Source organism: Protomyctophum bolini (assembly GCF_963924005.1).
Source record: "Protomyctophum bolini genome assembly, chromosome: 7".
Classification (NCBI taxonomy): domain Eukaryota; kingdom Metazoa; phylum Chordata; class Actinopteri; order Myctophiformes; family Myctophidae; genus Protomyctophum; species Protomyctophum bolini.
The window spans coordinates 45,978,076-45,995,413 of record NC_137868.1 but is presented as its reverse complement, the minus strand read 5'-3'; the positions used below and the strand labels follow the sequence as shown (position 1 = coordinate 45,995,413).

Below are 17,338 nucleotides of genomic sequence, written 5' to 3'. Positions count from 1 at the left end.
CTCAGAGATATAAATGCCATTAAATGGGGCTCCGTAGCCTGTTGCATGTCAAACTGGGGGTGCTTTGAAATTAAACTGGTTGAGAATCACTGCTACAACTGTAAAAATCTTCTCTTATGGGGGTCCCTGCAATATATTTTAAAAATGGGGGTCCGCATGAATGATAAGATCAATGTGGGGGAAAAAGTTTGGGAATCACTGGTCTTGAGAACCATAAATTGGTTATTGCTGGACACTGCCAGAAACTGTGGCTTTCTAAACATAATTGAGCTATAGATAGTCAGTCAGTCTGGTCAAGCTGGTCAGATAGACCTATTTGTTACAGCAGATCTGCTAGCTCACAATGTTGTGATCTTGTAGATCTGCTCATTTCATATAGGCAATGTATGTAGGGTAAAAGGTTAATAATTAGATGTCATACTGTGCAGATTGTAGATTGTACTGCTGATTGGACTGTAGGCCTATTCACATGCAAGTCACTTTAGACAAAAGTGTCACAAAGCAACAAAAAAAAGCACTGGTGGTAGTACTATATGAGTGATTTGTAGATTTAGAGATGAATTATGGATCTGTCTGTCTGTCTGTCTGTCTGTCTGTCTGTCTGTCTGTCTGTCTGTCTGTCTGCCTGTCTGTCTGTCTGTCTGTCTGTCTGTCTGTCTGTCTGTCTGTCTGTCTGCCTGCCTGCCTGCCTGGGTGTCTGTCTGTCTGTCTGTCTGTCTGTCTGTCTGTCTGTCTGTCTGTCTGTCTGTCTGTCTGTCTGTCTGTCTGTCTGCCTGCCTGGGTGTCTGTCTGTCTGTCTGTCTGTCTGTCTGTCTGTCTGTCTGTTGTCTGCCTGCCTGCCTGCCTGCCTGTCTGTCTGTCTGTCTGTCTGTCTGTCTGCCTGCCTGCCTGCCTGTCTGTCTGTCTGTCTGTCTGTCTGTCTGCCTGCCTGTCTGTCTGTCTGTCTGTCTGTCTGTCTGTCTGTCTGTCTGTCTGTCTGAAAGTGCCACTACACTCTCCAGTTGGCGGGTCAGCAGTGATTGGCCAAGTGACTCCTCCTCCAGGCTTTCAGCTATAGACGAATCCACAGAGTGACGCCCCGGGCGCATTACACGTATTACACTATGCTATTACACTACTACACTTATTACACTGTGCTATTACACTTATCATAGTTCATAGTATCATTACACATGTCATATGCACACCGGTTCAGGTGGTGCATTCACACCCTACTCTTCCCCAGCTAAGCCCGGCCTATTCTCAGCCATTTCTGCCACTCAACCAGCTCAGTCCTCCTCCTGCTGCACCTCCAGTCCTGGTGCCTCCTGCTGCACCTCAAATATGTATTTGAATTTCTGTTGAAAAGAATTGCCTAATGTATTCTGTCGCACGCAAAAATAACAGACCTTCAAACTCACAATGCATATCAAATGGAGGTGTTGTGAGCTTGTAGGTTGGCTATTGTCGTCATGCGCCGCTGTGGTGTGACAAAGTATGAATGAGGCATAACACATCATCAATAAAAAATAAGGTTTTCACTATGTTGTGGCACATTGTAGCACACTTTCTGCTTCTTTTATTTAATCGTTCATTTATTGAACGATTCATGATCCATGTTGGTACCTCCCAGGTGGGTGGATGCTGCTATGACATGTGTAATGATACTATGAACTATGATAAGTGTAATAGCACAGTGTAATAAGTGTAGTAGTGTAATAGCATAGTGTAATAAGTGTAGTAGTGTAATTGCATAGTGTAATAAGTGTAGTAGTGTAATAGCGTAGTGTAATAAGTGTAGTGTAATAGCATAGTGTAATAAGTGTAGTAGTGTAATAGCGTAGTGTAATAAGTGTGGTGGTGTAATAGCGTAGTGTAATAGCATAATGTAATACGTGTAATAGTGTAGTGTAATAAGTGTAATGCGCCCGGGGCGTCACTCTGTGGATTCGTCTATAGCTGAAAGCCTGGAGGAGGAGTCACTTGGCCAATCACTGCTGACCCGCCAACTGGAGAGTGTAGTGGCACTTTCAGACAGACAGACAGACAGGCAGACAGGCAGCCAGACAGCCAGACAGACAGACAGACAGACAGACAGACAGACAGACAGACAGACAGACAGACAGACAGACAGCCAGACAGCCAGACAGACAGACACCCAGGCAGGCAGGCAGACAGACAGACAGACAGACAGACAGACAGACAGACAGACAGACAGACAGACAGACAGACAGACAGACAGACAGACAGACAGACAGACAGACAGGCAGACAACAGACAGACAGACAGACAGACACCCAGGCAGGCAGGCAGGCAGACAGACAGACAGACAGACAGACAGACAGACAGACAGACAGACAGACAGACAGACAGACAGACAGACAGACAGACAGACAGACAGACAGACAGATCCATAATTCATCTCTAAATCTACAAATCACTCATATAGTACTACCACCAGTGCTTTTTTTTGTTGCTTTGTGACACTTTTGCCTAAAGTGACTTGCATGTGAATAGGCCTACAGTCCAATCAGCAGTACAATCTACAATCTGCACAGTATGACATCTAATTATTAACCTTTTACCCTACATACATTGCCTATATGAAATGAGCAGATCTACAAGATCACAACATTGTGAGCTAGCAGATCTGCTGTAACAAATAGGTCTATCTGACCAGCTTGACCAGACTGACTGACTATCTATAGCTCAATTATGTTTAGAAAGCCACAGTTTCTGGCAGTGTCCAGCAATAACCAATTTATGGTTCTCAAGACCAGTGATTCCCAAACTTTTTCATGCCAAGTACCCCCACATTGATCTTATCATTCATGCGGACCCCCATTTTTAAAATATATTGCAGGGACCCCCATAAGAGAAGATTTTTACAGTTGTAGCAGTGATTCTCAACCAGTTTAATTTCAAAGAAGCACCCCCAGTTTGACATGCAACAGGCTACGGAGCCCCATTTAATGGCATTTATATCTCTGAGACCACAATTTATATTGTAAAATCATTGTTAATTTAACTGACTAATAATACATGATATCGGAGTACCAAACGTTGCATTGTGATGTTAAATTCCTGAAACGATTATGCTAAATAGAAGATAGACAAGGCAGAGCTAACAGGTTAGCTCTGTTTGGCTAACCAACGACATCTGTTTGGCTAGAGCGTACGTGATACGTGATGCTGTTTTGAGCGTACGTGATACGTGATGACGTGGGTCTCATGCGCGAAGGACCCCACAGACATCTGGCAGCCACAGAGATCTGGTACTCACAACGGAGGGGTTATAGTTTCTACAAAGTAACCAACAGTTCGTACCGACCGCTGTTTCCTGCTCGCAAACCCTGGCAACCCTACAGTGGTTCTGCAGACAGATATATTCATCATGAAAGTTTGAATAAAATGCTAAAATAACATCTTACCTTTCGCCGCTTAGGCGTACGACGCGTTAAGACTCCAAGCGGAAATTCATACAAATCCTCACGCATTACAGACTCCTCTATACAGCTAACCAGAACTCACAAGTGAAAGTATTAATGTTGGATTATTTTCCCCAGTTAATCATGAACTTCCATGTAGTCTTTCAGTGACCATATAGTCACTAAAGTGACTGATATGGTTGTAAGTCCACGGCTCCACTCGGCATTGTCGTAAAGCAATAAAATGTGATAATGATTCACGTGGCCTGCGGTATAGTTATTGTAGACATGAACGCGCACAACAGATCCGTTGTGCACGTTCTGCCAGCCGTCGGCCCACGTCACTAGCAAAAGGCGTAGGCCTCGGTAGCGACTGGCTGCCGCGATCGGGCCCTCCTTTTGCGGAACGTGTGTGTTCAGGCAGTGTTGTTTTCGTCGACTAAAACTAAGACGAAAAATGTTCGTCGACCACCTTTTTCCACTGAAGAAAACTAAATGGAGACTAAATGAAAACTCTGCTATGACTGACTAAAACTAAGACTAAATATACTGACGATTTCGTCAACAAATACAAACTAGACTAAAATGTTAGGAAGGGACTATAGTGGACAAGAGATCCAGTATACATTTGCTGAAAATAGCCGATCTACAAGCGCACAACACGTCGCGCTGCGACGCGTTGTGAGCTTGTAGATCGGCTATTTTCAGCAAGTGAAAAACAGTCCTTACGACGGCATCAATGCCCACCGAAATACATTTTAGTCGACTAAATCAACTGTAGATTTAGTCGAAAACTATTCAAAAGACTATGACTAAAACTAAAATCAAAAGTTGCTGCCAAAAACAACACTGTGTTCAGGTAAATGGTGCATTGATATAGCGCCTTTATCCAAGGCGCTTTACTATACATAGATTGTGTGCGTTGCATTCACCCGTTCACACACCGACTGCGGCGGAAGCCATGCAAGGTATACCAACCTGCACATCCGGGAGCAATTTGGGGTTCAGTGTCTTGCTCGACATGTAGACGGGAGGAGGAGCCGGGATTCGAACGGCCGGACGACCTGCTCTACCTCCTGAGCCACAGACGCCCGCCTCGGGTGGGTCGAAACATGCTGCCCAGTAGAGCGTAGCAGGGCAGGACGAATATTATATGGGGGTGCATCCCGCACGCACCGCATAGCGTAATAATCCCCCGAAATGCATAGAAAACTATGCTATCATCATCTCAGATTATCTATCTTTTTAAATATATTTTTTATCCCACGATTTTGTAACCCATTTTTCACCCCTGTGTCAATCATCTACTGTGATCCTGGGCTCTACACACCCTCCGCCAACCTGGGGAGAGCAACGAACTTTCAGATTATCTATCTATCTATCTATCTTCTCCTTCTTTGAACAATATAGTAACCCAATTTCCATCCGCACCCTGTTGGCAGTGGCGTGCACATGCAGACATTTGGAGGGGCAGGTGCTCAAGTGAAGAAAAAAAAAAGCGCACCTTGTGCAGCGCGTGGAACCACCGGTTGCCTTAAAGGGACACTTCACCCTTTTTGCAAAAAAATATATGATAATGACGTTTATTAGCTTTAGAACACTTTCCTGGGGGTCTTTATGTATGTAATATGTGGTTTTAGATGTTTTAGATTGTAGCAGTGAGCCCAGTGTCTCTGATGTCATGGACACTGGGCTCACTTCCTTCCTGGACTACGTGTTGTCTCAGTAAGACAGCTCTCCCCCTATCCACAAGGAGGAGCAGTGCACCAAAGAATTATGGGAATTGTAGTCCAGGAAGGTAGTGAGACCAGTGTCCATGACATCAGAGACACTGGGCTCACTGCTACAATCTAAAATAGCTAAAACCACATATTACACATGGGCCACATGCTGTACAAAACAAAAATTTAATGAACAGAAAACGAACATTCAAAAAGGGCACATTGCTGTCCAGAGGGCAAAAGGGCAGGTGCTCTATAGCACCACCTAGTGTCTTATGTGCACGCCACTTCCTGTCGGTTAACAGCACTTATGGCAAACAGTGTTCAGATGGGTTAAATTTCTCTACAAATGCTGCCCACCCAATCAGAACTGATAAATGGTACTGATATGTTGTGGTATGTTTTATATTGGCTATACAAATAAATATTCTCCATAACTTTTGATTGGGTGGGCACCGCACATTTGGGTGGGGTCTGCACACCCCTGTGTCCCCTCCAGAACCAGCCCTGGTGGAGGTGGAGAGACTGGGAGGCCCCTGCTACTGAAATAAACACACCCCTGTCCCCTTAGGCCCAGCCCTAGTGGAGAGACTGGGAGGCCCCTGCTACTGAAATAAACACCCCCCTGTCCCCTTAGGCCCAGCCCTAGTGGAGAGACTGGGAGGCCCCTGCTACTGAAATAAACATAACCCCTGTCCCCTTAGGCCCAGCCCTAGTGGAGAGACTGGGAGGCCCCTGCTACTGAAATAAACACACCCCTGTCCCCTTAGGCCCAGCCCTAGTGGAGAAACTGGGAGGCCCCTGCTACTGAAATAAACATAACCCCTGTCCCCTTAGACCCAGCCCTAGTGGAGAAACTGGGAGGCCCCTGCTACTGAAATAAACACACCCCTGTCCCCTTAGGCCCAGCCCTAGTGGAGAGACTGGGAGGCCCCTGCTACTGAAATAAACACCCCCCTGTCCCCTTAGGCCCAGCCCTAGTGGAGAAACTGGGAGGCCCCTGCTACTGAAATAAACACACCCCTGTCCCTTTAGACCCAGCCTATAGTGGAGAGACTGGGAGGCCCCTGCTACTGAAATAAACACACCCCTGTCCCCTTAGACCCAGCCCTAGTGGAGAGACTGGGAGGCCCCTGCTACTGAAATAAACACACCCCTGTCCCCTTAGACCCAGCCCTAGTGGAGAAACTGGGAGGCCCCTGCTACTGAAATAAACACACTATGGCAATGGTTACCGGAATATTGGAATACAGAGCTATTTAGCATTAATTGATTAAAAGTAAGAAATCATAAATGAATAGAGAAAGAAAGAAGAAAAAGGAAAGAATATACTGTGTATAAATGAATGAATTGAGAGTCTGTCCAGCGCTTCGGTGAGGTGCATAAAGGTAACGCGAGGCCAAAACAAATGGAATACTGTAAGTTAATTTTTATTGACTGTCTTACGTCAAACGGTGAATATCAGCAGGTCAAAGGGCTTTTATTGCAGATGATTAAAGTACAGTAGTGTCTGCATAAAAGTCTCGCTTCACTGCCGTTCCTTTGACCATGCACTGATATTCACAGTTTGACGTATAGGACAGTTAATAAAAATGTACAATTACTTCTTTACAGTAGTTTGTACACACATTTTCACACTTTAGCTGAGTATGAATCGGCCCATAGTCTGGATTGTCGGTGGTGAGGTGACCACCCGGATCTGAAATAACGTTGAGCGGTGGGTGAGTAAAAACAGAGAGAAGAGCTGGAGCGGTGGTGGCGGTGGTTTTACTCTTCACCGCGGCTCGTGACGTCATGTTGTAGTTTCGGTGGTCACCTCACCACCGAAAATTCAGACTATATGTATGAGCCTTAAGGAGGTGGGGAAAAAATAATCCCCATCTCTCCTTTTTTTGACCAGCTGACAATGACAGGTGCATTTTCAGACGTGTTTTTAATGGAAGCCTGCATGTGATTTGCGTGTTTTGAGGGAACATGGCATTCCGACACCTGAGTGGCAGTGCTGTGGAAAGTGAACTTATACCCGTATTTGTTCTAAATGCGGGTGTGGCACCAGATCATTATTTATGCTCCCTCTAGTGCTGTGGCTGTGGGAGTCGCTCACCTTTATGAGGTAACCAGTCAAGTAAATGGGCACTGAGGGCAGAGCTGCATTTGCAATTTTGAATGTCAGTCCCATTTTCAACTGCTTGACTCTGTCTTCTATACCCAGAGTTATCCTTTAATATGCCATCAAAACGCGTTGCATAGAAGGTGAATCATGGGCCCAGCTATAGGCCTAGAAGGAGTCTTGAGATGAGCGTCGCAGTCCCAAAGTCTGACGGATATATACTTCCGTTATAGGCAGAATCGTCATAGAACACAGATCACGGAGGACAATGACCGAACATACTGAAAATATACTTTTATAAGGGGATATTAAATGTTCACTTCTCAGAAATCTTCGACGGTATGTGTGAACGGGTGAATGTACACGCACATTCACATTTTTCTCTGCAATTAACACAACATTTTCTAATTAAGTCTTCACTCCTTTGGGGTAGTCGGCGTGATCAAGTCCCGACTTACGTCCCAGTATAGCTACCCTCGATCAACCCGTTGCGCCGGAACTATACTCTGCCGGGACTGGGACTCTGGGAGGTAGTATAGGACAGTCTGGCGCGTGGAAGGACTATAGGCTCTGTGGGTTGACTCCCTCCTAAATGGTAAATGGTGCATTTATATATAGCGCCTTTATCCAAGGCGCTTTACATAGATTGTGCATCACCCATTCACACACACACATTCATACACCGATTGCGGCGGCCGGAAGCCATGCAATGTATACCAACCAGCACATCGGGAGCAATTTGGGGTTCAGACAGTCAGTGTCTTTGCCCAAGGGCACTTCGACATGTAGACAGGAGGAGGAGCCGGGATTCGAACCGCCGACCCCATGGATCATTGGACGACCTGCTCTACCTCCTGAGCCACAGTCTCCTCCCATACGTTTCTCCAGGCCCCACTCCTGCTCTCACCAGGTCCAGGTCCTGTGCGTTGTTGCACCAGATTCACCAGCATGGCAAGACACTTCATTCGGGAGTTGTTGGATTCTGCAGGCTCCACCTGGTTATTGGCAAACGGTGGTGCTGCGGGCTCCGCTTGAAAAGGCCTCACCGTGGGTTTTTTTGGGCTTCCCCCCCTTCACGGAAGACACAGGCTGGGGCGGGGGACGCCAACCCATACTGCTCCCGCGGGTATACCGTCTACATTCCGGTTTTCACCCGGTCTCTCTAAAATGTTGAATTCCGTGACTTTTACTTGTAAGTTGCAACAGAGTATTTCTACATTGCAGTAGGTATACCAAATCCCAGTTATTTAGCACTATAGGCCTACATTTAAACAGAGCCCTTGATTTATTTATTTTAATGTGCGTAACGTTGATGTTTTACAGATAAAAGCAGCGATGAATGATGATCATTGTGAAGAGGCGTTTGCTTCCGTTGCTGCCATGGCAACGGATGATACACAATACACAGATAAACAACACACTACTGTGTCACCACATCCTCTGCCTGCTACAGTGGTTATACGCACGCGCACACGCGCACACACACACACACACACACACACACACACACACACACACACACACACACACACACACACACACACACACACACACACACACACACACACACACACACACACACACACACATGCACGCACACACGCATGCACACACAATGTAAAAAGTGGAAGCATTTGGAAGGGGAGGTTGGTGTTTCCTGGATGAAGATGTCACTTCCTGTTTTGGACAGAGGACAGAGGAGACACCTGTCTATGAATGTGGAGATATACATCACCCTGTCTGTCTCTCCTACACTGTCTTCCAGCTCTCACCTTTATAACTGTCTGTCTCTCCTACACACTGTCTCCCTCTCACCTTTATAACTGTCTGTCTCTCCTACACACTGTCTCCCTCTCACCTTTATAACTGTCTGTCTCTCCTACACACTGTCTCCCTCTCACCTTGCTTACTGTCTGTCTCTCCTTGTAGCCTAGTAGTACTTGAACTAACGATTAGTTGATTTGTCACTGACTAAGTCTAGTGGGAAGAAGGGGTTATGCACACCTGGGAAAAATACTTCTAATCAGTGTTTCCTGATTGGAAGAACTGTGCTGAAAATGATGAGCTCTGTTAGAAAGTTGTCAAAATGTCCCATGCAGCAACCAGAAAAGAAGAAGCGCTTCGTGGGTCCTTTATGTCCCATGAAGCAACCGTTTCAAATCATTTTTTTTTCACTACATCCCCGCCAATATTCCACTGACTTCACTAAATAAATAAGATGTCCAGACCTGATTTGAGGGTCAAGGATCACAATGAAACTATTTAGACCTGAGGACGATTCTACAAATGCCTTTTAAATTCTGACAGTTTTCTGAAAAACCCCTATATGTTTCCATGTCAGTTGGTTCTCAAATATTTTCATGTCAAGGACCCCCAAAAATATATGTAATTGGCCGCCGACCCTCATCTGAAAATATGTTGTTCCAGGGACCCCCTCCCCCGGAAGCAAAGATATGAGTTAAAAACTCAACTATGAAAGAATATATGTTCAAAGATTCGCGCCACATTTTCACGATTTCTCAAAAATAGCAGATCTACAAGCTCGTAGCGCTGCACAGAGTGCCGCGCTATTAGCTTTAGATCTGCTATTTTTGAATAGCTAAAGTATGACATAATGCTTAAAACACCAAAAGGGGTTCCCGCCCAGAATGGGTTGGCTACCTGTGGCATGCTGGTATATGCAAATCAGTGCTGCCATTGCAATATAGGCTATTCACATTTTGTACCTTTTATTATGCCTAAGATAAATGCTTACCGATAACTGTCTTCACCAATGTGTTCATGAAGGTATATATACCTGTCAATTAGTTCCGATCCAACTTCTCTGAGAAACTTTGGGGGAGCCAGTTAAAGTTGGGGTTTATGTTTTCATTATTGAATTCCTAGAAAGTCAAATACACAAAACTGCATCGTGCACAAGGAACACGGTATATATATTTCCAGTTCTTAGTAGACCCTTTGCACTGACCAAGGAACTGAACGTGTACTTTCTAGCTCAGACACTAGATGGCAGTAGAGGATTAATCTACAAGCTGACCTAGTTCCTTTCACAAAATATAACGTTTCATCTGCACTTGTTGCAAAACCAGACCAGACTAACTTAATGTTTTCATTTCCCAGATACACTTGGGCTAACTATCGTTTTAGTTAAGCAGTGGAAATGAATATGCTACTATACTTTGACTCATATATAGGCCTACGCTATTAATCACAAACTGTTTATTCACAGGAAGGAACAAGAGATTAATAATAATTAGGATATAAAATAAGTATCCTATACTGGGTATTGGGTGAACAGCAATGCAATGTGTGTTCTCAATAACATGCCATCTAGCTTTGTGGACCTATATAGATAGGCCTATTGCAAGTCAAGTCAAGGCAGCTTATTTAACAAGAGTTTCAGTTTAGTGCAGAAACATCAGCCAAACTAGATGAAAAATACAATAAATAAGCATGCAAAACAATAAACATGAACGGGAATATTATGTGTAAGTGCAGGTATAGGCTATAGCCTTTTGTATGCTACTGTAGCACATTGCAGTTGCAAGGAAGGCGTGTCACTCGCTAGAGAGAGATCCCAATGGAATAGTGCAGTCTGTGGACCACTGGTGGTCCGTGTGAAGGTATTGCAGTCACTGTACTGCACTGTTTGTTGTGACGAAAATAGAGTTGAGCCAGAAGGCAAAGATCTCTGTTTACCAAGCAATCTTCGTTCCTATATACTCTCACCTATATGGTCATGAAGTGTGGGTCATGACCGAAAGAACAAGGTTGTAAGTTCAAGTGGCCGAAATGAGTTCTCTCCGACGGCTGGCATCTCCCTTAGAGTTGGGTGAGAAGTTGAGTCACACGAGAGAGAAAGCCTGGAAAGGAGCCAGCTTAGGAGTCGAGCTTCTCCCTATATAGGGAGGTCCTCGAGGCACGTCCCACTGGGAGGAGACCCCCGGGGCAGATGAGACCAAGGATGAGATGGAGGGATTACATCGACTCACTGGCCTTGGAACGCCCGGGATCCCCCCCCCCCCCAGGAGGACGTCACTATAAATGTTGTTCTGAAGTCTGGACCTCTCTCTGGTGGAGCTGTTGCCCCTGCGACCCGAGTATGGATAAGCGGTTGAAGATGGACGGATGGTCCCCGACAATGCATTTAGTAACGTAGCAAAGTGAAGGTTTTTTTTGTTTTCTTCCACGGAACAGTTAGGTGAAAGTGTGTCATTGTTGTACTTGTTATGCAGTCATGTTACTGGGAAAAGGTAGTTAGAATCTCAAGAAGGGTAGCCAATTAAAAGTGTAGGCCTACCAGCTTGCCTGATTGAGTCATTATTTGGAAATGTGCCCATTATCATATGTGTCTGCTATAACCAATAGTGGTTCTCAAAAAAAGGAAATAATTATGTGTGTGTGTGTGTGTGTGTGTGTGTGTGTGTGTGTGTGTGTGTGTGTGTGTGTGTGTGTGTGTGTGTGTGTGTGTGCGTGCGTGTGTGTGTGTGTGTGTGTGCCAATTTCAGTTAGCTATTTATTCAAATAGCTTCTTATACATTTGATGGCCTTTTGAAATACTGTATCATTTAAACATATTTTAATACATTGAACAAAGGCATTTTAGTTATATTTTAAAACGTTTTAAATTGACCTGCACACCGGTCCTGCAGGCCTATTTTGCCGTGGACCATCGCTTGATTGAGAAACAGCTACCTTTATTGTATAGACATGAAGTGATGCGTTACGAAAGCACGTAATCTTATAGGCCATAATGATCCCATTCCAACACAACAGCCCCCAAGCTGAATCTTTAGTCAGGGCCGCCCATATCCCTATAGGTTTCACAATAAGTCGAAAACCCTTGGAATAGTGGAACACGTACGTTTAAATGCTAATTCATGATGTAAACAGCAGTAGCCTCCTATAGTATAGCCTATAGTGGCCACCAGTGTTGGCAAAATATTACTTTAACACTAATATACTACTTATTACTTATTACTTTAAAAAAAAGTAATAAAGGTACACTACTTATTACTCCCTGAGAAAAGTAACTAGTTACTTATTACTTTACTTATTACTTTTTTCTCTCGCCTCCAGTAATTGCATATTTTGTCCCCAAAAGTCTTACTTTGCATTTTCAACATTAGCAGTCCCCCCTCCCCTATTCTGCAGTGTTTATTTAACTCTAAAAAGTGTACTGTATAGTGTACACATGATGATGGGTCCATTTGTACACTCATTTGAATTAAATGAACACTAAGACTTTTACTGTATGAATTAATTAATTAGTCTAAATGAAAACCACACCTGGGCAAAAGATAATGAAATGCAATCTTTGAACAACTTATGTTGTTTATTAAAGCAAACAAATGCTATAGTTGCTTAAAAAAATATATACATTGGTCACAAAAAATAAACAGTTTAGGTTGTTGTTCCGTGTTCCGGACGGTTTAAGGCCCGCCCTTCTGCATCCGATACTTCACACATGCGTACCGACGAGTGTGCATCGTTTCCGTATCCGCTGTATAGAGTCTAGATCTAGAGCGGATCAGCAGTCTGCAAAGCAACTTGACCCCTATCCAGTCTACCATTATAAATAAACACTCAAACCCACAGTTCCACCAAGGCTCGTGAAAATAGTAATAATATTACTTTTGGAAAAAAGTAAATGTAATATTATTACTCAAAATGTGAAAGTAACTAGTTAAGTTACATATTACTGGAAAAAAGTAATAATATTACTGGAAGTAGTATATTACTTAAGTTACTTGCCAACACTGGTGGCCACACACTGCAGACAGGGCCGTCACTCGACCACTGACCACAAAGCTGTGAAGTTCACATGGTATAGGCCACCATTCATGAACTTTATTACCAGAAATGTGTGCAGTTATCATACGTCATTGCATGATTGATTGTTGGATGAGTTTGTCTGTCTGATAAAAAAAATGAAACCGTGATGTCCGCAGGCGAAATGAAACCCGTCCAACCGGTCTTTACGGCGGGGTGGGAGAGACAATAGACCCCCAACCCAACCCCCTCGCAGTGGGCGGAGAGCTCTAGGTGCATGTGACACTGAAAGTGGTTAGCCTACTTATCGAATTCGAAATCTGTCTTCCTATAGCCGCACACACACACACACACACACACAGAAATACAAAGAAACGCCATCACAGTAGGTCTGTTATTGTAAATTGGCCTATTATTCTTGCCTTAAATGTGTTTATAGTAGTCAGCAGTAGGCTAAGCCTAAAATCAGCCACACCTTTACCAGCTTAAAGTGATTAAAACACTTAATTTAATTGGCCATTCAGAGTAGCCTACTTTTATGTTTGGCCTTTGATTGATTGAATAATTTAGACATATTTGTTTTAAAAAAAAATACAGAGTATACAGTAAAACAGTTATTCCAAACGCGATAGACTTTCACTCAGTGACTCAGTGACAGGAATACACCTCCCACACACACACACACTCAACGGCAACACAGTGAACACACACACACGCTGCACCCCACCCTCTCAGACAGAGCAGTTCACAGTGCGTGTTGTTGAAGCAGCTGTTATAGTTGTGTGTGTGTGTGCGTGGGACGGTGCATAATATGGACCACACCACAGACTGACTGAAGCGACACGAGCCAGCAAAGCTTTATGAGGACTTCACGCTGATGTGAGTACAGATGTTATAATATCCAGCCTATATAGTCTGTCCTCTAAAACTTCACGATGGTTATGTGTGTGTGTGTGTGTGTGTGTGTGTGTGTGTGTGTGTGTGTGTGTGTTACCAGTGAGTGAATCTGCAGTTAGGGGTTGACCGTTAAGTCAACACACTTACACACACACACAGGTGCATGCTTTTTTGTCGCGGTTTGTAGAAGTTTAACATCAGTGGTCGTGGAAGAAAAGTAATAGCAATACTTCGATGTTTATAAAAGCAAAAGTAGGCTACCAATACCACAATGTAGAAATAGCCTTCTTTGCTCTGTTAAAAGAAAGAGACGTTTTCCCTTTTTTTGATTGATTGAATAGTTTATTAACATGTAGCAAACAAAAAGCACAGAGGGAGTATTTACTGGCTATACAAAACATGCTAAAAGGATAAACCCAGTAAAGCACAAATTAATTGTTTCCATTGGGGTCCTGACACTGCCCTGTGTAGTGTGTACTCAATTCACCAAACAACAATATACAAATGCATACTGTATTATGCAAAAACATCATTTTAAACGAGTAGTAGACCAAAATAAAGTAGCCTACAGTAAATAGTAAACTGCTTTCTGTATGAATGCAAGACCCGGCCTCAAGTAGGTTTGAGTATAAGTAAACATTTTACATGAGGAAACATACTTTTACTCAAGTAGCCTATGTGGTGTATACTTAATTAAAAGTAGCCTACAAGACTTGGTCTAAAATATATTCATAGAATGCTACCAAACAAAATGACTTTAATGCAAAATGTCTCATTTTACAGTGCTATAGGATTATTTATATTTATCACTTTACAGTAATATTGCGACTAATAAAGGTGGGGCTGATTTAAATTATTTTGTGCAGCTGGGTAGCTTAACCCATGTGACCATAAATCAAAATGTATCAGTTAATGTATATGTTTTGTAATCTAAATATGCAAAGTATCAAAGTATTAGTAAAGTTGTCAATTATAATTGACGATTATGTACAATGTTTGTCGCAGAGATGTATCCAAAAATGAAAATACATAACACAAGTAAAAAGTATACTATAAAAGTTAGTGCTATAGCCTACAGCACTTGAGCAGATTGTATTTACTGTAGTTTATACTGTACAGTGCAGTGTTGTTTTCGTCGACTAAAACTAGGACAAAAACTGCTCGTCGACTACCTTTTTCCACCGACTAAAACTAAATGGAAACTAAATAAAAACTAAGCTATGATGACTAAAACTAAGACTAAATATATTGACAACAGATAAAAACTAGACTAAAATGTTAGGAAGGGACTAGTGGACAAGAGATCCAGTATAAGTCATTTTACAATTAGTTGCATGCTGAAAATAGACGATCTACAAGCTCACTCTGCAATGCATTGTGAGCTTGTAGATCGTCTATTTTCAGCAAGTGAAATAAAAAATCACACCCGTGTGAACTGAGTGTTGCAACTCCCCTCTCAACCTGCCTCTCTCTCTCTCTTTCTCTGTGTAATTAGCAGGCAACAGTGCAACACTATCTCGCTCTCTCTGTTTCTGGCACAACAGCGCCACTTTTGCCCCTACTGGTACTCATAGTCACACCGGTGAGGACGGACAGACATTGCTATTCTTTGGAGTGGTTGCACCGCTCAAAAAAGTAATTACGACGGCATCAAAGCAATTAGTCTAATCTTATGATTAGACTAAAACTAAATAAGTAAAAATCTGCCAAAAACACCACTGGATTTATGTAGACCAGTCGTTTTCTAAAATTCTATCCAAGTTCCAACGATACCAAAATATCTTTTGTTTTGGGACAAAAACAAGACCTGAGAAGTAACCATATAGTTTTATGCTCGGATCAATGTCTTTGACTTATTCCCCCTCATACAAATACTTAGGTTTTGTTTTTTCATGGATTTATGAGTTTCTCTGAGGGAAGGAATGTATTGGCTGACTCAGCAGGTAGAGCATTAGGTGCCATATTAAGTCAAATTAAAATTTGCCCCTGATTTTAGGTTTTGCTACATTTGCCAAGCTTTATGACACCATGGTTTCTTCCATTTTGTTTTATGCAGCAGGTGTGTGGGGCTTTGAGGTGTTTTCTCGGGGTGCATAAGTATACCACTAAACACTAAAGGCTCATACATACTTATGTATTTGGTGATATCTTATCAACGCGTTGTAGTTTTTCAAGGGTTAGAAAACTACATCATTACGTCAGTCGCGGTGGTGATCAGCTATCACCGCGGACACAGACCCATCTCTCTGTTTTTACTATCAGAGTCTTTATCACCCCGTTCACTGATTGGTCTAGACTCTAGAAGTTGGGTAAACCACAGGGAGGCGGGGTCAATCCTTAAGGACATCACCGCGAGTATGTCATGGCCTCAACTCTTATCACCGTTTTAGGTGATAAGCTATCACCTAAAACGGTGATAACCTATCTCCACAAACTGGAGTATGTATGAGCCTTCAGTTGGCCATGAAGGTGACACAGGTTGGGAGGCAGAGATGTGAAATGATCAGATTATGGAATCGCCTTACCCAACTGCCAGAAGAGAGGCTTACGGAAATTATATTTAATTGGAATAAAAGATGTAATCATCCGTGGATAAGAGAGGTCTCCTCATTTTTCTCACTTTCTGACTTAAACATATATTTTTTTAAATAACCTTCATTGTGAAATATAAACTGTCAATGTTACATCAGCCGAAATGGAGGGTGGACATTGTGGAAAAAAAAGCTAAATTAAGAAGTTATATTCAATTCAAAGAGGACGACATGACTGAACCTTATGTTGCTTTTAATTTAAAAAGAGGACAGAGGTCCCTCTGTGCCCAGTTAAGATCTGGTGCTTTTACCTCTGGCAGTTGAGGTGGGCAGATATACTCATGGCATTCCTGGGGAGCAGCGACTGTGTGCTCTCTGTGACCTGGGAGTTGTAGTTTTGTGTGACCTGGGAGTTGTAGAGGATGAGTTTCATGTTGTTTTCTATTGTCCACAATACCATGATTTAAGAAACGTTTTATTTGAGGAAAAAAAAAAATCAGGATAAGAACCCAGATCTGTTTTGGATGTCTGAGTGTTTTATGTTAAATTGATTGGTAGTTCAGTAATGACGTTTTTGTTTTTTGGAAAATTCACAGAGAAGGCATGGCAGTTACGTTGGAGAACGATGTATCCACGAGTAACTGTCTATTTGTGTATTATGTATCATTATATATGTAGTATTTTGTGAGTGTCTTGTAAGCCCGTGCGGGCTGGGCATCTTATGATGTAGGACACTTTAATAAAAACTCTTATCTATCTATCTATTAGTGGACTGGCCGCGGATTGGCCGTTGCGCGTGTAGATCACCCATTGGAATACAGATGCGTGCCTTTCTTTCAGCCTTTGTATCCTATACTGTCTGGCAGGTATATCTCTTTCAAAACCTTTCCTTTAGTGCTG

General features: G+C 43.0%; 1 protein-coding gene across 1 annotated transcript in view; it reads right to left on the bottom strand.

Annotated features, from left to right (window-relative positions):
* The window catches only part of LOC308318759 (myelin-oligodendrocyte glycoprotein-like), a gene marked incomplete at both ends in the record, with an annotated part of 18,879 nt that extends 2,008 nt beyond the window's left edge, over positions 1–16,871 (bottom strand). Inside the window, 2 exons of the mRNA XM_080768388.1 lie at positions 8,146–8,309; positions 16,750–16,871. Coding sequence (XP_080624514.1) covers positions 8,146–8,309; positions 16,750–16,871 — 286 coding nt within the window. The remainder of the gene's footprint in view (positions 1–8,145; positions 8,310–16,749) is intronic.
* Positions 16,872–17,338: the final 467 nt, after the last annotated feature.